Source organism: Meriones unguiculatus, chromosome 11 (assembly GCF_030254825.1).
Source record: "Meriones unguiculatus strain TT.TT164.6M chromosome 11, Bangor_MerUng_6.1, whole genome shotgun sequence".
Taxonomy (NCBI): domain Eukaryota; kingdom Metazoa; phylum Chordata; class Mammalia; order Rodentia; family Muridae; genus Meriones; species Meriones unguiculatus.
Window position 1 is genome coordinate 60,597,882 of NC_083359.1, and position 26,948 is coordinate 60,624,829.

Here is a 26,948-nt window from a genome sequence, read left to right on the forward strand (position 1 = left end):
CACACTTGTGACACACCCTCTGAGCATGGGAAATGGAGGAGGGAGAATGGCACACGAAAGTCACTTAAGGGACACTCAGTTTTTCTTTTAAATCGTACTTGATGTATGGAAATATAATTTGCATATTAATTAATACTATAATGGAATGACTTAATATATTTTAAATATAAAACATTAAAGTATAACAAGTTAAGACAAAAAGTATCACATGCAAGTTGGACAAGACAGACTGAGAAGGAAAAGAGCCCAAGAGAGGGCACAAGAATCAGACCTACTTATTCACACATTCAGGAGTCCAATAAAAACAGTGAAGTAGAAGTTATACTAGGCTCAGAGGACCTGTGCAGACCCCTGCAAACCCTGTGCATGCTGCTTCAGTCTCTGTAAGTTAGTGTGAGCTTTGCTCATGTTGATTTAGAGCCTTCTGCTTTTGGTCTCTTCCATTCCATCTGGGCCTTTCCTCCATTCTACGGGAGTTTGATATATTTTTAAAGAGAAGACTTTCAGGTTAAATAGACTTTCCTTCCAGAAAACAAAAACAAAACAAAACAAAACAAAAAAAAAAAGCTTTTTTTAAGTGTGTCAATGTGACAAGTTTATTCAGCAACCAGTCATATACAGTTCCTGTGGCACTGGTGGTCAGTCGAATTAAAAAGTAAGGCTAGCCTTTATATTCACTGCTACAAAGAAAAGCACACAGTAGATTCTTGTGAAATAGAAAGATGGTTCTTGTTACTTTAGTTCATAGAAAGCTGAATTCTTTAAAAGAATTTATAGCATGTCAAGGCTACATTGTATACATAATTAATATGTAACTATGAGATCTGTGCTTGTGTGTATATATATATGTATGTTTTTTATATATTATATATAATACATATTACTATGTTAATATAATAATATAATAAATATATTTATATATGATTATGTAGTATATACTATATTATTACATTATATATATTATATGATATATGATATATTATGATATATTTATATAGAGTATATAATATATAATATAATGTATAATGTATTTATATATAATATATAATACACACATATATTTACTATATGTGTGTATTATATGGAAAGGAGAAAGACACTGAGAGGAAACAAGTTTTAGAGTAAAAATCATGTTTATTAAAGTAAAATAAAGAAAAATTAATGTACATAAAAAGTTTCTGTAGAGTTCTTTCTAGTAACAAATAGAATTTTTCCATTCAGTTTTTTATTTTTAAAATATGCACAAATCATGTAATTGTTGTTTCATCCATATGGATATCCCATGGTCCTCTACTTGTAATATCAATGCTTGTGAGGAAAGAAGGCAGGCAGGAAGATTTAAAGAACTTTTTAGTGGAATAAAAGGAAATGGATCTTTTCTGGCCAAACCCAAGTTGCTACTGAGCAGGTCCTGAATTGGAAAGCAGAAAGCAGCGTATGTAACAGAGGACAAAGGACAAGCAGGGAGGAACTGTGCTTGAGGGTACTAGCATTTATAGGTAGTGTGGCAGTTACAGCAAGTTGGATTGTACAAGAAAATAAAAACATTAGCATCTTGAAGACAGAGACACATATTTTGTTCATTACTGTGGCTTCAGTTCCAATAATATACATATTTGGTACGTTGTGTTCTAGATGACAAGTGTTGTGTCAGCTCCATATAGACAAAATGTAATCTAAAGGATAAAAACAAGAACAGTTTAGCATCATTTGACGGTGTATGAGAAGCAAACACAGTGGCCAAGATAACGCAATTAGAAGTTTCCAAGGACTTGGATATGACGGAAAGAGGGTAGAAAGGATTTTCAAGAATGATGTGTCAGAGTTTGTCCTATGTAGTAGGAACATGATCCCTTACCCCCAATTTCATACATAGACCTTTTCAATTGGACAATATTACTGGTTAGAAATTGATTAAATTGTCAGATAAGAACTATGGCGGTTTGAATAGATTTGGTCTTTATAAACTCATGTGTTTGAATGTTTAGCCAATAGTGATGCTATTAAGAGGTATGGCCTTGTTGGAAGAGGTGTGTCACTGAGGGGGCAGACTGTGAGATCTCGTATACTTAAGCTATGCCCAGTGTGGACTAGACTCCTGCTGCCTGTGGACCAAGATGTAGAAACCTCAGATCCTTCTCTAAGACCATGTCTGCCTGCACACTTCCATGTTCCACCATGGTGATAACAGACTAAATTTCTGAAACTGTAAGCCAGCCCCTATTAAGTGTTGTCCTTTATAAGAGATCCCACAGTCATGGCATTTCATCACAGCTATAGAAGCTGTAAGTGAGACAAGAACATGGCTGGGAGGGTTTAGTGCCTCTGTAAGAGGTGCAGTAGAATTGCCCGCCAACTTCCCTTATGTATGGTTGCAACATAGGTGCCACCTGTGGAGCAGAGAAGCCGTTCCCACCACACAGGGAATCTATCAGCTCCTGCATCTTGACTTCTCAGCCTCCATATCTCTGATAATGAATGTCTTTTGTTTGTAAATTTTCTATTCTACAGTATTTTCTTAGTGAACTATCAAGCCATCCTAGGCAAACAGAGAAGAGAGTGAAATATAAAATAGTAGTTTAATTTAAGAAAGATCTTAATAATAATAACAAGCCTCCAAACTGGCTTCTGGAGTGGCCATTCCATCTGCATCCACACCATAAATGATGTGGGCTGTGGCCATCAGTGGACATGGTATTGTGTTTTTGAGTCTGCCTTTTCCTGACGATTTGTGACATCATTTGCCATCTGTGTGTGTTTGATGAAGAATGTTAAGGCCTCAAGACTATGTTTATTAGGTTTCCTTATTGCGAGGTCTAGATATCTTTTTATATGTGTGGCAAAAGCCCCTTTTCAGGTGTGTCTTTCACTGTTTACTAGTCAGTGCCTCCTCCCTTTCTCCCTTTTTCATTCCCTCCTTCTTTCAATTCTTTCTTTCCTTTCAACTCATTGATAGTATATTTTACAAAATGTTATCTGTAGGTGTTTTGTTTGTTTTTTATGGTGCTAACGATTGCACATGTGGGTAAAATGCTCTACTGTTGAGCTAGATTCTTAACCCCTAGAACATACATTTGTTTTTAATTTTAGCTTCTCAGGTCTCTCTGACATGTATCATGTCTAAAGGTCAAGCTGAAGAGCAAGTAGATTTTTCTCCTATGCTACCTTTTTGATATTTACGGCTTTGCATTTTACATTGAGGTCTGTGATCTCTGTGAGTCAAATTTTGTGAAAGGCATAAGGCTTGCCTCAACTTACATTTTTCGATGTGTTTCAATGTCTGGTTGTTCAATACTATCTGTTGAAAATACTGCTGTTACTTGATTTGAATGTGTTTGGTTCCTTGTCAAAGATCAGTTGACTGTATTTATATGGCTCTATTTCTGGACCATCTTTTCTGGCCTGTAGATCCGTCTGAGCTTTTTGCTAGTATTAACCTGTCTTCATCACTGTAGCATTATCCTGACGTTTTAAAACTAGATAGTGTCTGTCCTCCAACTTTCTCTCTTCCAAGAATGTACTTGCTATTCTGTATTTTGCTTTTTATATAGGTGGTAGTCATCTCACTGATGTATAGAGAACAATGTTCTGGGGTTTTGATTGCACTGACTCTGTCAGTTTTGGAAGAGCTCATATCTTGAAAATGTTGTCTTCCTATTCATGAGCAAGGGCTAACTGTCCAATTTATTTGATTATTCTTTTCCTTTTAATTTGCAGGTTTCCTTTTATAGTTCTTCTGCATACTTTGTAGGCTTATGCTAAGTATTTAATAAATGTTTTATGGTAGTATAGTGGTGGGTATGAACGATTGGAAACTTGCTTATATATACATGGTACAACAGCAGAAGAAGACTGTAGCAAAAATAGTGTATTCATGGAGGCTCCCTGACTGGAAATTGTGCCACTCTGCTGGGAGGTAATGATAAAGGTAAAGGCTGTGCATGAGTGGTGATATGGAAGGGCTGCGTTTTGTTGTGAAACTGCCTTTGCCATATATAAGATTGCCATTTCCCCAAACATTTCTTTATAATCATCACTCGATTCAGATATTAAAAAAAAAGTTTTGTGATTAAAGAAACTACTAACCAGTAGAAAAGCAGTGTAGAATATTAGTTCTCCCACTAGCCAGCCAATAACCTTGGACCGTGTTAATTTGCAGAAAGACCATTGGGATATAGTTTTTCTTTAAATTTAGAGATTAATCAATTGTAAAGTAAAAGATGATTCTTCTTCATTGGCTTGTTAAATTGATCTAATTTCACCCCTCAAACAGATGTCCTGGAATATGTTTTTTTTCTCTTATTTGCTTAATTCACATAGTATTCCTTATTGGTAACTTACTGTGACCCTCAACACTCTTTTATTGTTTTTATTTTTAACATTTTCAGTACTGTATTTTCATGATTCTCACTCTTTTTAAAGTTTTGGAAAGACCTCATACAGACTGAAATGTAGAATCCTTCCTTGCCTTACCCTGCAGCTGCTTCTACTTCCTGCCTGAGCCCATATTCTGCCATCTTCCTGCGTACTCTGTGTAATCTCAATAGCCTCTAATTGCTCTGTGCAGAGACTAGAAACATTTCTAATGCAAGGTTTTGATTGTCATCTCTCATTGGCCGAGAATGTTCTCCCCAGTTCCACAGGAGACTGTCCTCCTACTTCATTTGGCGCCTCCAGTCATATCAGAGCTGTCCTTCAATCCTGTCTACAAAGCTTCTCTGACTTCTCACACTCACCCTACTTTAGATCTCATCGCATTTCTTACTGACATGACCTTTCATCTGAAATACTTGGGGCAGAGATGTTTCTGATTGTTTTGACTGGGAATATTTTCAGTTACATTATGAAATATTTGAGTGTGGGATCAGAATACAAACAGAATTCTTTCAAGTTTTGTATGTTCCTTGGGCATGTAACATGAAGGTAATTTTAATCAGTATTTTTTGTATATATGCATTTTGACTGAAACCTGCTACCTGAGGTCAGGGGTAGAGTTTTCCACTTAATATCATGTTGCCATTTAAAAAAAATGTAGAGGCCCTTGGGGTTTAGAGATTTTATATGAGGATGCTCAACTTCCAAGGTATGATATCCTTACTGTTAGTCTTCCCTATGACATGTAAGCTTGATGATGACTGGTCTCCATGTGTTCAGTATGATGTCTTTGTCTATTGGCATATGGAAGGTACGCATATTTTTTTTTGCTAGTGTCAGCAAATAAATGTTATGATTTTTCTGATTTCTTTTTTTTAAATATTTTTTTATTTTTAAATAATTTTGTACATTCACTTGTATCCCAGCTGTAGCCCTCTCCCTCGTTCCCTCCCAATCCTTCCTTCCCTCCCTCATCTCCTCCCTGCCCTCTTCCAAGTCCACTGAGAGGGGATATCATCCTCTCCTTCCGTCTGGCCCTAGCTTATCAGGTATCTTCAGGATGGTTGCAATGTCCTTATCTGTGGCCTGGCAAGGCTGCTCCTTCCTTCCGGGGGTGGGGAGAAGCTCATGAGTTCATGTCAGAAACAATTCCTTTCCCCCTTGCTAGGGAACCCACTTGGATACTGAGCTACCATGGGCTATGTCTGAGCACGGGTTGTAGGTTATATCCTTGCATGGTCCTTGGTTGGATAAACAGTCTCATAGAAGACCCCTGTGCTCAGATATACTTGGACCTTGTGGGGCTCCCTGTCCCCTCTAGGATATACTAATTCCTCCTTCCTTGATATGATTCCCTACACTCTGCTGAAGGTTTGGTTATGGTCTCAGCATCTGCTTTGATACACTGCTAGGTAGAGTCTCTCAGGTGCCTTCTGTGGTAGGCTACTGTCCTGTTACTTGTTTTCTCCTATTTCCAATGTCCATCCCCTTTGTCTTTCTAGATGAGGACTGATCATCTTACCCCTGGTCCTCTTTCTTGTTTATCTTCTTTAGTTGTACAGATTTTAGTATGTTTATCCTATCTTATAGGTCTATATAAGTGAGGATATACCATATGTGTCTTTCTGCTTTTGGGATACCTCACTTAGGATGATTTTTTTCTAGATCCCACCATTTGCCTGCAAAATTCATGATTTCCTTGTTTTTAATTGCTGAGTAGTATTCCATTGTGTAAAAGTACTACAGTTTCTGTATCCGCTCCTCTGTTGATGGACATCTCGGTTGTTCCCAGGTTTTGGCTATTACAAATAAAGCTGCTACAAACATGGTTGAGCAAATGTCCTTGTTGTGTACTTGAACATCTTCTGGATATATGCCTAGGAGTGGTATAGCTGGATCTTGAGGTAGCACTCTTCCTAATTGTCTGAGAAAGTGCCAGATTGGTTTCCATAGTGGTTGTACCAGTTGACATTCCCACCAGCAATGGAGGAGGGTTCCCCTTTCTCCACAGCGTCTCCAGCACATGTTATCTCTTGAGTTTTTGATCTTAGCCATTCTGATGGGTGTAAGGTGAAATCTCAGGGTCGTTTTGATTTGCATCTCTCTGATGGCTAGGGATGTTGAACATCTCCTTATGTGTTTCTCTGCCATTCTATATTCTTCTAAAGAGAATTCTCTGTTTAGCTCCATACCCCATTTTTTAATTGGGTTATTTGAATTATTGTCTTTGGCTTTAAAACATTTAGACTCAATCTTTGGATATATTTTGGTGGACTATATATACTATGACCAACCTGGGTCAGATAATCTTTTACTAAAAATATGAAATACTAGAATTGATTTCATCTAAGAATAAGGAGTGTTTGACCGGTGACTAACAGTGCTTACACCATCTACTGTCAACTTCCTATGTTAAAGGTCAGTCACCTGAGACCAGGTGAGGTTAGTAGGCATTTAGGCTATGCGGTTTGTTCATCTCACAGCTCTATGTCTGGTAAACTGGGTGCGAGATTTCATGCAACCTACATATGTATATTTAATTCCTTAGTTTTATTTCTTTATAATTTTGATTTTACTTTATAAAATTTATTTTATTTTCAGCTATTTCTTTTTTTCCATATTTTTTCTAATTCACTTTACATCCTAGTTGTAGCCCCATAATTTTGATTTTCTTTATTTGTAACTTTACTGTTTTTTTTTCAGGAATTGAACTCAGGAACTCCTCTGAGCCATCTTTCCAGCCCCTCTGTCTTCTTTTCAATTTTATTCTATCATAATTGCTCAATTTTTAAAATTTTATAGCTCTGTGTACTGTTGGGTGAATAGTGAATATTGGATTTTCTTTGGCCTTCTGTCTTCATAAGTATGTGCTCGAATGTCTTGCACTTATGATCAATTTCTTATTAAAATTGCTCTCATTAGGAAGTCTGGTTCCTTATAGGTACATCTACCTAAGTCTGCAGTTGATGTAAAGTGAGTGACTAAGCTGTGTTCATTCACGTGATCCAGTGTAGTTTCCTAAGCCAGACACACATCCCATGTTCTTACCTTTCCTTGTCCCTACTTCCTTGTCTGGAAGTATCCAAGGGTTTTATGACTTAATTCTTCTCTGGTAGACCTGATTAGCAAGAGTATCCTTTGCAAATACTAAACAGTGCAAGGATTTGTGACTCAGGATTTATGGTGTTCAAAGCCATCTTCTAAGAAGCCAGCCCATTCTGCCACATAATGCCATTGCTTGCTGGTGACTGTTGAGTAACATGTTTAGGGATGGCCGGCTTATGGGTAGGGGCATCTGGTGTTTATTCACATTACACGCACTCGGTGAAACTTGTCCTCACAGCAGCTCCTCATTGTGACGAGAGCTTTTCTTATGGCTTCACATTTCTTTTCTCAATAAGAAAGGAAAACTTTCTTTTTAACATTTTAAATGAGATGTTACAAGTTATTTGTTCCCACATGAAGAAAGTACATGACTCTGCCTTTCAAAGATCTTTTTAGCTTATAAAACCTTAAAACGCAAAGTTCCCAACCAGTGTCTAAAAGCTCTTGGAGACTTTGACAGAGTATGTAGTTCAGTCTCATGTTCAGCCTCCAGCCTGCTCTGTAACCTACTCAGATCCTTGGTCTGTACTTGTTAAACACAAGTATTTGAATGCCTCCTAGTGGCATAATATTTGCTGTAATTAAGGAATTAAAAGTATTATCTATTGAGAGAATGCTGTGATAAACTAGCAAGCTTGTATGCAAGGCTCTGGAGTGCTTGTGTGTTGGTATCAGATAGTACATTTGAGTCAGATAGCATGATTTGTCACCTAACATTGATAAAAAGTCTTGACTGGATAATATATAGTATAGATGCTAAGGGTGATTGAAAATCATGTTTTTATTTTAGATCAATTATCGTAATTGACTTTTTTATTGAATGCAGCTATTTTATATTTACATGTAGCACAGTGGTACTGCTAATGAAACGTTGCCGGCTTTGTGTGCCTGTACTGTTTTAGATGTAGTTATTGTGTGTATATGTTAACTTCTCCTAAAAAAAAGCAGCTATTTTCTTTTGGAAAGTTTGTGCTTCATTTTCATATAGTTGATAAAAAAATTCTTACTTTCAAGGTAATTAAAATGACTTAATTGGGAACCTTGAAATGGAGACTATAATAAAACTCTAAAACAATGAAAAACAACATTTGTTTAATTACTCCTTTAATCACTAAAAATATACTTTATAAGTACAGTAATTTTTAAAATAGGGATTAGCCAGGAGAGGGAAAAAAGTGGTATCTCTTTGTTAAGTATTAAAATATTTTTAATTAACTGCTTGCCAAAACACAACAATTAAAATGGCAATTACCTCTAAAGTAGCAACAGTGTAATTGCAGCTGCTGCGATATAAAGCTAGGAAACAAAATGTTAATCTGGAATGAGCAGTTTAAATACGAAATTATGATATACTTGGCTTCCTGTAGTACAGCTGTCAAGCTTGGGCAGCTCGCTGGTCAATAGTGACATTCTATGTGTCAGTGAACAGGGTCTCTTGATACCGTAAGCCACAGTTCACACGTTACTGAAGCTCCAACTGTCGAACATTTAAGTCCCCTGGTATTAGCACGGCTTCCAGACTCTCCTGACTGGCTCATGTTTCATTCTTTGGCAATTTGCCCTAATGATATCCCTCAGGAGCGTTCAGCCTCTCTTCTTCCCATACTTAATCGTGTTGTATTAATCTGAGTGATGCGCAAACTGTGCTGCACAAAGTGTCATTTCCTGCAATATTTTCTAAGAGACTCACCAATTTTTTTTCAGTTCAACTTTTATTTATGGTCCAAAATTTAACCCTAACTATGGTATCAAGTTGAATATAACAATTTGCATATGATTCCCAAGAAACCCCTTTTGCTGTTTGTGTGCTTTTCAGAGGGACCTTTGAGGCAGCCTTCTACATGTACACTTGGTGAAAACAGTGTGAGCTATGTCACTGTGTAAATTGTTCTGTGATGATCACTCATCTTTGTTACCTTGAATATGCCTTTTTGCTTAGAGGGTCAGCAGCTCCTCATAATTGTTACCCTTCTGTGAATTCTAGTTAACTGCCTGTCTCCATGGATCGGCTGCTCTGCTCTACCCGATGCACTGGCAGCACATATACATCCCCGTGCTTCCTCCGCACCTGCTGGACTACTGCTGGTAAGCTGGCCCTTGCCAGGCTCCTCTAAGACTAGATCTCACCGGTAGAAAAGTATCTATATTGTAGCCAGTAGAGATTAAAGAAACCACAGAAACCTGACTTTCAGATTAGTTGTAAGTATTAAAGAGTACTTCAATATGTGTCAGTATTCTTTCCAAAGATAACAGAAATCTATTGGCAAGCATAGTCTTTGAATTTTACAAGTTTCTTATGTAGTCATTTAGAAAAAAAGATGTGTAAGTAAGAAATACAATTTTATTTTGTGGCTCAAAGATAATACAAGGGTTCTGGTGTCAGAACAGTCTTCCAGGTATCAGCATTTTTCTATCAAATCTACCCATAATCCCATTGCCTCTATCAGGGTAAGTGGTGACAACCTTTCCTTTCACATCCTCACTTAGTAGTAACCTGAAAACAGTATTGTCAATGTGGTTACTTCTAAGAGAAGAATTTGTCAGAGTCTGGTATGAAGCCAAGTGTCAGCCTAAAGCAATCATGAGAAAGAGTGTGGAAAGTGTGAGAGTATTTGTGAGAACTGGCTGGCTTTAGAAACAGCTCCCAGTGAGCTCCGTAATCTGAGTTTAGCCACTAGAAGCTGGAACAACGGCCAGTGGCCTCCTTGTTCTCCCTGACTGGAATCTAGCAAGGCTTGCATTCAGCAGGGCCAGACAAGGAGTAGACAAGGAGTAGACTCCAGAGCAGAGGCTTTGATTGTGGATGGTGAAGCTACACAAGAGCTAGACTGCAACGCAGCAGTTTTGGTACTGGAGGGTCAAGAATTGTTTTTATCATATTATTGCATGCAGGCATAGCGTAATTTTTAAGAAATCTTTCTCCAAATCATGCCTTTGTATACACGCATGATTCATACTCATGCACATACACAGACATACATATACAGACACACAGAACGAGAGAGAGAGAAAGAAGAAAAATCATTTGGTATTGATGATTTCCTTATATCAAAACTACTATTAGTAAAAATCAAAGTTCTTTCGAATAATATACTTATTTAAAATTATCATGAAAAACATTATTTAAAGGTATTTAAGGATTGTTATTATTTAAATACACAATGTTTCTACACATGGTTGGTAGGTGTTACATTAAGTTTCTATGACTAGTCTTCTTCAGAACAATGCATGTACTTGTCCAGATTGATTACACTGCTGTAGAGTGTGTTTCTATAGTGTAGCAGCAGTATTGCTCATGCTGTGAAGTAGGTACCCAGTGACTCACTACTGCTGTTCTTTCCTTGGGGAACTTGAAAGGAAAAATACTTTTGTATACTACAGGATGTAATTTAATTATATTGTGAAGTGTAACACAAACACAAATCTCAGTATAAAGCCAGATCAGTAAGTAAGCTTTTCTGTTATGCATTTTAGAATTTTCCTTTGACCACCACACTTAAAATATTTTTCCTCCTTAAAGGCAGAGAATGCAGTTTGTTCATGTTGACATAAACAATAGATTTTTGTATACAACATTCTGTAACTAAACATGTAAAATTTTCTTTTCTAAAAGTCTTAGACAATGAAGCTGATTTTTGAGAACTAATTATAGGATTAGAATTGCATTTTGCAAAACTATTTGTATCATAATTTTTCTGTGAAAATGTTCTGGCCAACCTCTAAACTTGATTCTCTGTAGTATTATATATTTAAAATGTTATTTTAAAGTATTCAGCAATGCACCAGTTCTTTCCAGAACTGTTTTCTTGATTCTAACCCTGCCTCAAGTCTTTACTGCTGTTTCCACTAAGAGTGAAAAAGCTCTTTCCCCTTTTCTTTCTTGTTGCTTGCTTGTTCCAGTGCTGGAAATAGTCCTTAGGCCAAGTTCTAACAGCCTCCATGCCGGGTACCCACTGGTTCTGAGTCGAGATGAATGTCCAAACAAGAAATTACTTGAAACTTTATGAGCCACAAGTCATATGATAGTCCCAGCTTTTGTCTATTCATCTAAGCAACTCCTTTCTATCATCAGAAAATATGATAGAGTGAGCAGTTTCCTAGGAAAAATTTGTCCTCCATTTATATTCTTGATATTAGGATCATACTGATATTTGCTGAAGGAAGAAAAACATAAGTTGTCTTATGAATATCAAGGTAATAGAACAAATAATTCACATCAAGTTCCAAATTGGGCTGCAGTTTTTTGAGGAATACATGTATTTTGCTTAACTTTCCAAAGTGATTGGGATATTTCAATTGTTGAAATAGTTGATCCACATAACATTTCTGTGTTTACACCTGGTGTTGGTGACGTGCCATAGACTTTGGAGAACCATAATGCCCTCTTGTGACCATACATGAATATCACAACTTGGTCCTTTGACAGTCTTAACACTTCACCCATCCATCTATCTATCTACCCACCCACCCACCCACCATTTAAAGACCACCTACTCGGCAAGCTATGAATACATTATGCAACGAATAAGCTTTTTTTATTCACCAGAAGAAACATATGCATATCCATGTACCTCTGTGTGCACATCTAAGTCTAGAGTAATTCTGTAACGTTGTATTTGCTGTAGCAGGGCCACACTAAAGAGACGTGGGTGGCAACTGGAGCAGTAGTGGACAGCTCTTCCTAGAGTCAGAAAATCTCTCAGGAGAAAGTGTTTTCTCTTAATCAAGCAAAATAACTGGACTCCAATATGGCACATGTATTGTGAAACACTTAAAAACTCCCTGGATCCATAAGTAGATAAGAGGAAGTGTGGCTGTAAGACCACCAAGATTATCACAGATTCTTATCTCCTCAAGCAGTGCGTAAGTTAGTCTTTTACTTGGCTTTTCTGATTAGTTTTTTAAAATATTCAGATTTGGCTTCTAAGAAGGAAATTAAACAAAACAAACATGTTCTTTCAGACCTCCCTGATTGCTGCAATAGTATGTGTCAAGGTAGGTTCTTTGTAAGTCAGTTTAAGAAAGAAAAAAGAAAAGCGATTTTGAGTAAAGATTCTACCACAAAGAAGAAACAGTTTTGAGCCATCTGTATTTTCTTTTCTAAGTAGTACCACAGAAAAGAGCACCTGACACTGTGTCATATGTGGATAATAGCGCATCTGTGTCAACTCTGAACTCTTCTTGATGTACCACCACCCTCACCAAAGTAGGATGGCCAGCTGGGATCACAAAATGACTTTCCCTGAGATTTGGCTCATGCCAAGTAGGATATATCCAGTCTAGTGGGAAAGAAACAGCTATCCGTTTGACTCTATAAACACTACATTCTGTCAGATATAATGATTTTAGAAAATTATACTCTAGTGTTTTTAGTTCTAGCATCTGTGCAGTTTGGATTTTGCTACAAATTAGTGAGAAAAAATAAACTACATAGCAATGTTCAGTGATCCCATTTGTCTTAGGAGTTTGTTACTATATTATTTTAATTCTAGTTTAATTTATATGAACATATCATTGTATCTCAGAAGGCAAATAGCTTTCAGAAACAGTTTTGAAGAGTTTCTATGAATGTATTTCCTATGATTATTAGTTTGCTAGACTCCAGTTTTGTGAAATGCCAGTCTACTCAGTGTTTGTCCAACATTTTAAAGATGGATATACTACTCCTTAGTTTTACAAGGCTTGAGTATTTTAACACTTATTAAAACATCCTTTGGAGTTTGAGTTACTGTGGGCTTTTGTGTTATAAATGTTTTTGTTAAGATATTCTAAACCTTAGGGGAACTGGAAGTTCACATAGTGATTTTAATGTTGCTATGCTATTTTTGAGTTTTGGTGGACGTGCCATATTTAAGATACTGATAGCTGCCCAGCTTGTTTTGTTACAGTTGCCCAAAGCTGCCCTTAGAACTGTGGGTAGTGATCTGCATTTTATGTCTTCTATGGAGTCAAGAAGAAGAGACAAGATCCCTTAGGACTAGAGCAATAATAATTTTCCCTTCTGCCAACAAAGGTGCAACAGTCCACATTGTTTCTCTTTCCCTTTGAAGGTAGAAAATCTGTTAGTTCTAGAGGAGATGAGACAAGTAAGTAGTCAAGGGGAGTTTCCAGAATATCCCACCAACTCCATCCAGATGGTCAGATGTGTAGAGTTTTAAAAGAATGTGAAGGAACAAGGCTACAGTAAGCAAAGGCAACCGGGAATGAGAATTAATATAGTAGTAATGAAATGTTGCATGTACATAGTAATGAGAAACAACATAACTTATGGATTCTGGGATTCTGGATACATGTATTACTGTTATTCATCCTTAACTAAATTTTGAACTTTCTGAGATGACGTGAGACATCTGGACTGGTGACGGTGACTGTGAGCATCATCTCTTCCTGCTTCCCTGCAGTGAAGTGCACATGCAGGAGGCTGGGCAGTTCTGGGTAATGGCAGTGATGCTCAGAACATTGTAGCTTTTGAGAAAAAGAATTTTCATTAGAACAAAAGGTTAAAGGTCTGAGATATCTATAGAAGGGTTCCCCAAGTGTGTTTTTTAAAATTATCTTCTATTATTTATTATTTTCATAACCATCTGCCTGTCCTCATAGTATTTTTTATAATTTAGTTTGAAATTTCAAAATGAATACTTTGCACCTTCTATTTCCTAACAATTTTTTAACATTTACGTGATTCATATGTGACATACTAAAATGATTTAGTATCTGTATTTTTTTTTTTTTTTTTTTTTTTTTTTTGCTACAGTGTAAGATCCAGGAGAAAATGTATCCCATTTACATTGTTTCAAACTGTGTCTAAGTTTCTTTCCTAGTGCCTGGATCTGGTACCCTCCCGAAATCATGACTTGAGCTAATTAATTTAAAATCATTAACATTGAAAGTCTTAGACTTTTCTTACAATCACTATTAGTAACAACAAAAGAAGACTCTGAAGGTTCCTGAGGGGAGGGACACGGGCACTTACTGTGTCTGCATCACAGTTCTAGAACAGTGAAAACATGATGAGGCAAACAGTTGGTGCCTCAGTGGTGGACTGACACAGTAGGTATTGAGTGACATGACAGGCAGAAAATACCCATTAAAATAACAGAAACATTCAAAATGAAGGAGAAATATGTGTAAAAGGAATACAGATACTTTTGATGGTTATTTAGAATATATTTGCTATCAACTATTTGGAAAAGATTCAATGTGACCTACACCCTGGTAGTCTTCTTAAATAAAATATGTTTAGGTATAGAACTTTTGATTTAATAATAACTGATTTAGATAATTTCATGTAATCCAGCCTTAAATACAGTAATAGCCTATAAGATGAAATTTAACTTTTGTACATTGAATAATTTTGAATATCTGTAGTATCTTATGTTAGAACTGAGCACTTGAAATTAGTTTTTAAGCATTTGAATTACTTTTATGTTGTTTCAGTTTTAATGAACTATATGAATCTATACACACATATATTTTTAATTTAGTGCCCCAATGCCATACCTGATTGGAATACACTCCAGTCTCATGGAGGTGAGTATATTTTACAGTAAGAAAGTTATGAAACTAATTAATTAGAAGTAATAGATAAAGGACTTTTACTTAGAGCATATTTGGCTAATACTAAGATGTACGAAGTTGACATTATGGATATGCTTAAGGGGATGTTTTCAGCCACTAAAATCACTTCAGTTTATGCCCTGTAATGGCATGAAACCTCTGGGAATGGTTGTGTTTGAAGTCACATGGTCGCTTTTAAATATTAAAATTATTGTTCCCTGATGAACAGTGATCTCTTACAACTTGAGATTTTTTTTTATAGCTTATATTTAAGACAATATTTTGAAGTTAAACTTTGTGTTTATGATTCACCAAGTCCAACAGTTTTTTTTTCTTTTATTCTTCATTATTTCCACTTTCTCAGTTGATTTTCAAGCTGTGAGTTTAGCATACTAATGATAAACACATTACTCTGATGTAGTGGCTCATTTTTGTGATTCAAGTCTTGCCAGCCTGTGGTGCATAGGGGCTGCTGTGACAGGCAGAACTAAGGAGAAGAACAAGAATATCCTTTCTAAGGTCAAAGTTTCAGTCGTGCTGTAGAAGATGAATTTAGTAGGGTTTTTTATTTCCTGTTGTCATCACATCAATTAAAAATTATTTTTGTTGCTTATTTTATCCCTAAATTGGAACTCCTTGTACTTTAAACACTTGGGTTTACAGTCAGTAAGATTTTAGAAAGGACTTCTTCTAAGATTGGCATATAAATTACCAAAAGGCTAAAAAGTAAGATTGAGTCAGTTGAGGGGCATCATTATGCTAGCTGATGTCAGTTTCATTCAAACAAATTTTTCTTTTGCTGATTGTGCAGAATAACACTCACTAATAATGAGCACAAGTGCTAATGAGCCCACTGATGAGTGAGGTGTGGTTCCTCTAGTTTCCAACACTAGTCTTTGCTTTGATCAGAAAAGATTCTGTACTATGACAGAGTCCTATCCCTGAGAAAAGCTTTGATTCTAGAATTTTATCTATTCTCAGGTTTGGAGCTTTCCACCCCCCCAATGCTAATGCAATGATTCTTTTGTTCTATCAGGACTAAAGTATAGATTCTAATGCATTTCAGTAGGTTTAATATGCTTTTAGTATTGAAGTTGGATAAATTTGTGGCTCCTTATATTTTATTAATATTAAGAAACTGTTATAAGCCAAGGGTGAAGTGTATGAAATGAAACATGAACAGATAGGTAGGATCTGATAAGATCAGGTATGATATAATCCAAATTTGACTTTCATGTAATTAATTGCTTGGATTTTTTTCTTAAAAGTAACAAAGATCAATTTTCATAATTTCTACACTAAATGTACTAATGGCACACATAAGTTTTTAGTATTTACTTAGAGATGAAAATTATTTAAAGTTGAAGACAGTACCTCTTATGTTAATTCTGTGTGTGGAATGCTTCTACAACAGCCTTTAAAACAAATAACTAGGCTTTTACAAATTGTCGATGAGGACGCATACTAGGTATTTTATTTAATTTGTCACATACTTATTTGCCACTTAAAAAGAGGTTAAATTTAAAATAATTTTTTGAAAAATGAAAATATAATTAATTTTCCCCTCAATCTTTCTCTGAAATTGATTTTTGTACTTTTTAAAAAAATACTATAGTGAAGAAAAAACGCATTCTAACTTTCAGGTTTTTTGGTTTTTTTGTTTTTATGAAGTGGGACATTTAGAGCCAGATTTAGACTGCATGACATTCCCAAGTTTCTGTGTTGTGCTTATCTTGTTTATCAGCCTGTGCTCAACTTGTTGATAGGGAAGGAAAAAATGTATTTGAGCTTCCTTTAAATGAGGTGCTTTGGGGCTGGAGAGATGGCTCAGTGGTTAAGAGCACTTCTTCCTTAAGAACGGGGTGAGATTCCTGGCACCCCAAAGGCATCTAACAACCATCTGTAGCTCCAGTTCCAGTTCCAGTTCCTGACACATAGACATACAGTCATAAATATAAAAAAAAAAAAAAAATCAGTTGGCAGCTTTCTTTAAGCTACGGTAAGATGATAGTTCATTCTTTATTATGACACTGTCAAACAGTCTTAAATTAAAATTTTATCTTTTGCTTTTATTTTATAATACATATGTTTTAAACTGAATATAGATATTTGTATAGGTAATATATGAGACAGAGATGAGTAATGAGTAACTTTTTGCCTTTGTTTAGTAATTGAAACTATTTTTGAAGGAAATCTAAAAAGCCTTCTCCTCTTTTTGGTCCTAACAGTCTCAACTAATACTATTAATTGTATAAAAACCCCCAGGTTCTAACACATGAAATTAATGTTCTTAGAAATTTCCTTTCACTTGTTTTTCCATAGTTGTGAATAAGGAGTGATGAAAATGTATCTTTTCAAAGTACAAACTTATTTCTGATAAGAGAAACAGTTTTTATTTTCCCTGACACCCAGACCTGTGGGTGGAATTACGTGCTGACGCAGTGCTGAGACCCTCAGATGCTGCAGATGCACGGGCAGCCTTGCTTGCTTTCATGTGGAAGGGCTCTGCAGGGCTGGACCCTCCCGAGGCTCTGTGATTGCTGCCCGGTGCCAGCACAGCACATCAGTGTGCACAAGGTGCACGGCCTCGAGTGTGCGCAAGGGCTGAATCTGCAAGACGCCGGAGAGACTGCCACGCCAGGACTGCACTATTTTTACCAGCCTTTCTCTCTGCGGCAAGCAAATTGTTCTTATTTTTCTGGAAAAATATATATTTACTTTTAAATTGCACCCTACAAAAGCATAAGATAAAAACTATGAGACAGACGAAGAGGTGCCATTTCTGACTTACATCCCTAGATAGAGAAGACACAGCTAACACTTGATCTGGAGGAAACAAAGTATAATGCTATCAGTGTTTTCAAGATAGTTAAATTCTAACCTACGTTTCCCCTTTTGCTATTATGATTTATTCTAACATTAGAGTTTTAATTTATCTATTAGTAGCAAACAGATTTTTTCTACTTTTATTGTGTGGTTCCTTGAATAAAATTTAATGTTATTATCTGCCTTAAAAACTAGTAGTAATTTAAAAAGTCTCCATATCATGTTGATACTATTACTCAGACTTTTGTACTAATGTCATCAAAAACATCTTTGTGACACACAGTCTTTTATTTTAGAGTGTTTAGAAAAACTCATTTCTCATTGGGAAAAATAGATTTAGTCTTCTGGGTTATATCAGTTCCTCTGGCATGAGAACACCACAAAAAAGTGAAATAGTCATCATATGACATATTTAAAATGTCTTAAAGTGGCATTATATATTTTGCCCATAAAGTTCTATTAAAATATAGTTAATATATGTATTTAATTATGCATTTAAACCTTTTAAATATTTTTATACATGGGAAAGCTTGGAAATGAGTATATTTCTACATTTCTATAGAATGTTAATTATCTTACCAGAAAAATGATTTTTTGGTAATAACTTAGAGGTAGCCATCTTTTAACTCTGAGTTTATAGTAACTTCAGTGTCTTTTACAAGACATGTTAAAACCATGTGCCTTGAGAATGCACAGTCTACATTGTGGATTTCTAAGCACATAGAAATTCCTCATCCCAACTTATCATTTCTGTAGGAAATTTCACATTCTACTAAATGCTCAAAGATTTGAGATCCAAAATGGGTCAGAGGCACTTGAATTAGAATCAACTTGTAATAGAATAATTGGTTAAACTAGTTTGAAATGGAAGCAGTTAGCTGGTGGAACATGCCTGTAATCACAGCATTTGGGAGGCAGAGACAGGAGGATCTCTGTGAGTTCAAGATTGGTCTGGTCTACATAGTATTCCAGGACAGCCAGGGCTACATAGATCTCTCTCTGTCTCTCTGTTTCTGTCTCTGTCTCTCTTTCTCTCTGAAAAAGATAATCATTCATTTAACTAAAAGTACTAAGTGCTTTGTATAAAAGGCCCTTAGTACTTCACTGAAATTATTTATTGCCTTTCACCTCTCAGCCTGTATGAATGTGGAATTCTGAATTCATGGTTGTATTTCATTTCTTGAAGGCATCAGTTACATCTGAAGAATGTTGTGACAGCAGAATTCAGTAATTTGGTAGATATGTGAAACAAGAAAACTATAAGTATTCCTCTTTAGGTAAACAACTTAGATAAAGTTTTTATAACTTACTTGTTATTTGTAAACTCATTGAAATACCACTTTACTAGATTTTCAAACAACATGGGAAGATATGTCAATCTGATGGACTTTTAAATTTTCCTCCTTTACAAAGAAATCCATGTGAGGATACAATGGACAAATGACATATTAGTAATCTCTGCACTGTGTTCCCATTTCAGTTTCAGCCCTACTCATTGATGCATATTGGTACAGAGTATAGGAATATTTACTCACTTGGCATGTAGCTTAATACTGTGGCCACAGTTATTGGCTTTTAATTGTCTCTCCACTAAATTTATGCTAAAGTAGATTTAAAGCTGGAAACAAATTACCATATCATAGGATTGACATTCAAATTATAAAGCCTGCAGTTTTTATGTTTTGATGTACCTCTGCCTATTTTCCAAGTTTTTGTTGTACTAAACTTTTGGCAGTTATATTAATTTGATATGAGATGAGGAAATTTTCTATTTTTAGCTTTTTAATCAAATCTTTTGAATAAATTATAGTCAAATTTTCTTTCTCAGAAAGTAAAGTTGCTTATGTTATTTTATAATATTGAATTTTCCTCTTTAATTTTCCTAAGCTGAATGCACTAAGATAATTTTTTGTTTCCAAACTCATCATAATTTTGTAAGAAAAATATAACAAGACTTTTTTTTCCATAATTGTGTTTTTAAACAGAGAGTGAAAAATAAATCATTGGAAGATGTGGTTGTGTTAAATGTTGACACAAACACTTTAGAATCACCATTTAATGACTTGAGCAACCTGCCCAGTGATGTGGTAAGTCCAAGGGATATCTGTGGTGAACAAGAATGTTTTTGTTGCTGGACCCTCAAGTTACTATTTTCTACTTTGTATCTGAACCTTTAAAGTCAGTGTATGCAAGGTTTATAAGAAGAATCAATGCAGATTCTATTTTTAACATTTTTACCTTTTGGCAGTTGAGATGTTAAGTGGAATACCATATTCCTTATTGCAGGAACGGGATCATAATTAAGAAGCTAGATGCATTCATTAGGCAGAGTTTCTTTAAACATCAAGTCTCTTCATCTCATCTTAATCATTATATTACAAAGTAGGCATTCTGTCTGCCTAGTGGCATGTCTTGCAGAAGAATGAGAGTTTTTGAAGGCAAGAAGAAGAAGGGGCCAATTATCGGCTTTTGCTTCCCTGCCACCTGCCAGCGCTTTTCCTTTTAATTAATGATCTGATGGCACTGGTCAATATAATAAGAAATGCTTGTACAGTTGGGGTCAGAAAATTCTGGCTTTGATCTCTCTCAACTTTCTGAAACATTTATTTGTTTTTTCTAAATTATTTCAGTTTTATTTTACTCTTTCCTGTCCTGCTGAGGGCCACAAGAATAAAAACCTACAGTTTGTCATCTGCTTTGGCAGAGCAAAGAATGCTTACTTAGAATTCTATTTGTAAATTAAACTGCAAACCCAGTTTGTCATAAAAGACAACGGATCCTTTTGAAATGACGAAAACTGTCTTTTGTCTGTAAAGCTGATAAATTAAGTGCCGGTTCTCTTCAGCTCTTTGATCTTACGGAGGGTGTGTGTGTGTGTGTGTGTGTGTGTGTGTGTGTGTGCAGTGTTTGCAGCTCTTAATAGATACATTCTGTATTTCATATTAAATAGTCTATGTAAAAATGCAGTTTTGGCTTTTATGTTCTTTAGGGTAAAATTTCAAACTATTGCTATTTCTGTACAGATTTAATGACTATTTAGATATCTTTATAGCATAACTGTAAGTTTAAAATAACTCCCTTATTAAAAAAAACCCTCAAAGTGTCCATTCTTTTCAAGTTTTTTTAAAATTTGAGAATTAAAAGTAAACCTTGCAATATATTTTATCTCAGTTTTCTCCATTATTAGGAAGTTTGAGAAGGTAAATTACAAACATTTAATTTAAGGGAATAAACCAGTACTAGCCTAGATTGTTCTTATAGCCAGTGATAGGAAAATGGGAGTTTAATGTCAAAGCAGAATTACTTATGCTTATCAATGACCAAACCATTCTCTGACCTTTAAATTCATTAAACTGAACTGAATTGTCACTACATTAAAACTGTTGGATTATTATGTAAATAATCCAAATGCAGACCATTGGGTGCTGATATTGTCTTCTTAACCTAATGTAGCTACATGCTTTGGTATGGAATTCTGTAGAGTGCCAGGAGGAATTCAATATGCATTTAGAAATCTATCCACACACTTTTTCACTAGATAGAAACATAGTTAGGAAAATAGAATTCCAGCTTTTCAAACCATTTTCCTTAGGGTATGCACATTTCCGACTGTTAGCTTTAGGAGGGAGGGTTGTTTACTACAAAGAGGAGAAAGAGAGGAACTCAGTTCAGCCTTTCTGGACACGATATTAAAATCTGTATAGTCCACTGAGCTTGATCCGTGGGAAGAGCCTTTGAAGTCTCAGTGTAGTGGGAATTCCTTTTCACTAAGAAGCATTTCTCTTGTAGAATTTTTTGTAATTAAGATATTGATTTAAATGTATAGGAATGCTAAACAGCATTCCCAGATGTACAGATACAAATATGAGGTTATACAAAATGCAAAAAAAGAGTCAGTATCGGCTTCCTCAGCACCACATCAGGCTGACTGCCATTGTGAGCATGTAGGTGAAAGGAGCATTGCAAGCCAGCCCAGGCAATGGCAGAGATGCTGTTGTTTGAAGGCCACAGACTTGCCGACAGCTGAAGACTCGGCAAATAAAAGCTCTGAGATAGAATAATACCATTTGTTGAAAATAGGGATGTTTTAAAATTATAGTGAATTTCTAAAATATTTTAGGTGATTGTTCAGTGCATCTGTAATAAAGTTTTCATTTTTATGAGTCTTTCAAGGCTGGCCTTTAGAACTCTGGAGGAAATACAATAAAGTATTACAACACAGTTTAAGGCAAATGTTTTAAGTAAGATCTGACAAAAATCCTGAAGAACTCAATTTTTATGTGGTTTACGTTAATAAATAGTTTTGAAGCCTGAAAGGTATTGTTTGATTAGTTAATAAGTTAACCGAGATTTAAAAGGAGCTCCTTTAAAAAATCTTCCCCCAAAGCATTTAAATTATGATCACAGGCTGGGTAACTGTGTGCATGTGCAGTCCATTACTGGGCCACATTGACCAGTGGCCATGGCTGCTCAAAGGTCAGTGGTCACAGTTGTCCTGAATTACTAGCCCTTTTCTCTTGTGGACCCTCTGGTGCGTTGCATGCTGTAATCTTCTTAATGGCTTCATTCCAATATTCACACATAATATTTTAGATTTATTGACTGTTAGAAATACTACCATGCCAGTAGCACTTCCGCTGCTCTTAAAGTATTTAAAATTGGAAAAATAAATCAGGGCGAGCCTCAGGAATCCTTTGTTTTCCATTTGAGAGGCAAAAATAAACCCCTTTCTTCCTGTTTTCTGACAAGAACACTTGTGTTTTGATTTCATCATTTCACTATAGATTTAGATCATCAAAATGAAACAAAATGAACCGAAATGTTTTATTGGGAATGATATTAAGGGTGCTATTTCACAGAAAAACTTTTAAAGACGGTGACACATTGAAACATGCTTTTGTAGCTTGTGTATGAATGTATTGTGACTTGATTTTAGTAATATTCCACGTAGACATTTTCAAACATATGTAGTTGGAGTATATTGAAATAAAAAAAAATAAACTTTAGGGCTAAGTAGCCATCAATCAAAGTTAGTGTTATTGTAGTGTGTTTATAAGAGTGGGGAAAAAGGTCCACTTATATCTAAAAGGGGAAATTTTAAATGAATTAATTTAATTTCAGAAAATGAACTATTGAAATCTCTCATTCCATATATTTATACGTAAATTTAGTTCAGTTATGTAGAAGTTTAAAATGTTATGTTTTTAGTTTTACTGCTCATTTTAATTTTTGTCATTATTAATATTTTATAGTAATTTGAAAAATGTTACTATTCATAAAGTAAGAAAGTAACTCATTTACTTGCTGGAAAATTAGGCTTATAATTAGAATTATAGTATGTTCTAGGGAATATATTCTTATAGGAATGTTAAGATCAGCAATTATAAACCAAGTCCTGTAGATGAAAGCTGTTGAGAGATGACATCTGACAAAGTTACTTATGTCAGAATATTCCTTGCAATGGGCAAGTGGCTTTTGCATAACTATCTTTAGATAATTTTAATTCATTAAAGAACATGTCTTTATTTTAGGTAAGAAAACTGAGGCATGGGAAGCATACTGTTACTAGCTAGAATTTCAGTGGCTGAGGTTGGTCCTTGTATCTATGCTCCAAATAGAGCATAGGTTCTCACAGTAAGTGTGATGGGCACTTACGAGTAATGATTACCTTATTTGGTTTCATCCAGAAGTAGTGTGCCATTCTCATCTTGTTAAAGGAAAAGCAACTTGATCTATTTGATTAAAATTTTTCAGCACTGTTTTTAAAATATTTCATCTTACAGATACTATTGTTGGAGAATAATTATTTTCTATGATAAGGATTTGTAAAAGTATCTGCTGCATTTAAATGTTATTCTGTGTAATAATTAGTATAATTAAAATTACATATCAAACATCCACTCTATACTCATTTGATTCTAATTTATGGGCTGTTATAGGAGAGCAATGTTTGGTATAAAACCTTTTAAATTACTAAAATAACAGGAAACATTTTTTTGAAACACTTCTTATAAATGGTCTTATGCAAACTCTTACAAGTTACACTGACATTTTAAAACATCTTTTGAAGGAATACTCTAATGATTTTATTGTGATATTGAAAAAGAAAAGACACAAATTGCTGAGTCACCAAAAATCATGAGGAACCTCAAGAAATAGAGAAAGTCCTACCAAACACAGAATTCATGTTCAATTTTTGAGTAGCGACATTTAAGACAGTTTATTTGTTTGAGAATCAGTTTAGAAAAGATTGGCTATTTCAGAGGATTAACTTCAAAATTATTAAGTATATAAATTAGTCTCTTGTGGCCATGAATATTATCAATAAATGTTTAATTCATTGACTAGATCCTCTAAGTTAACATGAAGGCTTTACCAAGTTAAATGTCACAGTATGTGTTATAAAGAAGATAAGGCCCTCGAGAAGATGATATTAGTTCCAGGTTTGTCACAGCTCTGCTATAATCCTGATTGTGCTGAATGGTCAGTGAGGTCTCTAACAAATGCTTGCAGTGGTCCATATTGGAAAGATAGTACAGCTTTATTTCAGTATAGCGTAACATGAAGAACATTTCCTGTATCGGATAGATTTGAGGAAGCAACCCTGGTTTCAGTGTGTCCCTAAAGAAGTACATGCATAGGCATGGTCAGTTACCAGGCTTCTGGCCTCGGCTATGCAAGCCTCTGCCCTGGAAGCTCTCTATTGGGCTTTGTATCGTAAGCATCAGACGAGTGATTGACACAGAAGTTTGCTTTTAAAAATCTCTATGTAGTTATTATCTAAAATGTTACATAAAGATACATTTGTTTGATTTTCATAATGGAAACAAAACAGAAACCCAGAATGCATTTTTTCCTATTATATAACATTTTATTTCTCACCTGGACAAATGTACACAGCGACAGCATTCTAATCATCTGTGAAAATTTATCGTCTTTTAAATAATTATTTTATTACATGCGATCATTTGTAAAATAAGAGTTTTTATGTGCTAGTAAGTAAAGTATTATAGGTTTTACTATTTCCCTACTCCTTTCTATATTTTATATCTTTTATTATTTCCCTACTCTTTTTATACTCACGGTATAGGTTAAATATATAATGCTTAAGTATAAAAGAGGAGAGGGGAAAAATAGAAACCTCCCCCCACCCCAAGTTTAGATGTGTTCGTGACTGTTTCAAAAGATTTTTATTTTCTCTCATCTGAATAAGAGCCAGCCCAAGCTTTAGGGACTTCCCTCTTTATATCTCTTTATTTTGTTATTTATGAAGTTGATTTATTGTTTGCTACTTTTAGTGGCTGTAAGCACTCATGGATTCCACTGACTTCCTCAAGCCTTTCATTTCAAAAGATGTCACCCACCTCTCTCTAAAGCTCTCCCCATGCACTGTATTAGTAGTGTGCTTCTCTGCTTCCTTGCTGCTAATTAGGAGTGGCAAACTTTCATTTCATCTTTCAAAGTAGTCTCCAATTTATTCTAGTCCTATCAAGCCTTGACTCATGCATACTGAAGACAGTGTTGTGGAGTGTAATACTGAGCACATTTCCACAGAATTGTTCTAAACTTTAATTGTATCATAATGACTTGGTGAACTTTGAAGTGAGTTTTGATCCTGACGCCCATCATAGACGTTCTGCTTGAGAACCTAGAGCTGAGGTAAAATCATACCTGAAACAGGTAATTTTGTTCACTTCATGCACTTTTTGACACATTCATTGGCTCAGTGTGTATTTATCAAGCACCTACTTGCGTACGCATAGCTGGTAATAAAGTGCTGAATAAGAAAACACATATTTCAACTTAAAGAAGCCTACATTATTGTGACAAAGACTCTCTAGTGTCATATATGAAGACAGATGTTATAAAGAAAAGGGACAGGTGTAGGTGAAGAGATTGGCAGAGGAGTCCTCCTCCATTGAGACAAGGAGATAAGGCCTCTTCTAGGCTTAGATATGGGAAAAATAAAGTGTTAGCCTGTATGGTCCCTTAAGGAATGGCCTTTCATAGTAATGCTCAGGTTTTCCAGAGCTCAGTGTTTTTCTCTGGCTTATTATGACTATTTCCTCGTGGCCCCGGCTGGAACCTTATGATATGCCAGTTTATTGAGTGCTATATTTCAGGTTCACCAGCATGAGAAACTACCAGAGAAGCCAGACTTTAGTCTATGTTTTTATTTTCATATAACTAACATATTCTTTTGTATAACACTATTAGTTTCTACGTTAAGTGGCAAATCAATTCGGGTATAGGTTAAGATGCTGGAACAGAGAGGACTCAATAATCTTGATCAAAATATTTATTTTATCTAATACCAAATGGCCTAACCTGAAAGCATATATACATATTTGCATATAACAACAACTAATGAAAAGGAGGCCATGAATTGAAAGAGAGCAAGGAAGACTGTATAGGAGGGTTTGAAGGGAGGAAAGGAAAGGATTTAATATTGTAATTATATTATACTATCCAAAGTTGAAAACCTAACCACTTAAAATGTTAATTATTTATTTTATAAAAATTAAAATGGTGGTAGTTCAGAGCTTTGATGCAGCTTCCATCTTTAACACACAAGACGTCAACTCCAGGGTTAAGATACCAACTCCATTATTTGTTTTCGACTTTGCTTCTGAAGAAAGGAGAAATCCAGGTAAGACACACACACCCCAGTTCACACACACCCCAGTTCACACACACCCCAGTTCACACACACCCCAGTTCATATTCCATTTGCCTGGTCCTACTCTAACTCACAAAGGAAATACCCAGGTTATCCATGCATTATTCAAGATTTAGGACTTCCATTACAAAAGTTAGGGAGAACTGATGTTTGTGGACTGATAGCTATCTCTACTACCAGTAAGCTGAAATGAAAATAATTTTAGCCCTGCTTAGATACTATTTTTTACCAACACAAAAAGTTAAACAAGCCTTTCTTTTTTTTTTTTTTTTTACTTTTTTAAGGTTTTTTTTCTTCTTTTTTTTTAATTTTATTTTTTTTTATCAGTTACATTTTATTAACTCTGTATCCCAGCCGTGTCCCGATCCCTCATTCCCTCCCAATCCCACCCTCCCTCCCTCATCTC

General features: G+C 35.3%; 1 protein-coding gene across 3 annotated transcripts in view; it reads left to right on the plus strand.

Annotated features, from left to right (window-relative positions):
• The window catches only part of Dennd1b (DENN domain containing 1B), a 235,996-nt gene that overhangs the window by 124,891 nt on the left and 84,157 nt on the right, over window positions 1-26,948 (plus strand). For all 3 annotated transcript variants that reach the window (XM_060364394.1, XM_021649456.2, XM_021649457.2), the window contains 3 exons: window positions 9,464-9,564; window positions 14,964-15,009; window positions 19,848-19,949. In XM_060364394.1, coding sequence (XP_060220377.1) covers window positions 9,464-9,564; window positions 14,964-15,009; window positions 19,848-19,949 — 249 coding nt within the window. The remainder of the gene's footprint in view (window positions 1-9,463; window positions 9,565-14,963; window positions 15,010-19,847; window positions 19,950-26,948) is intronic.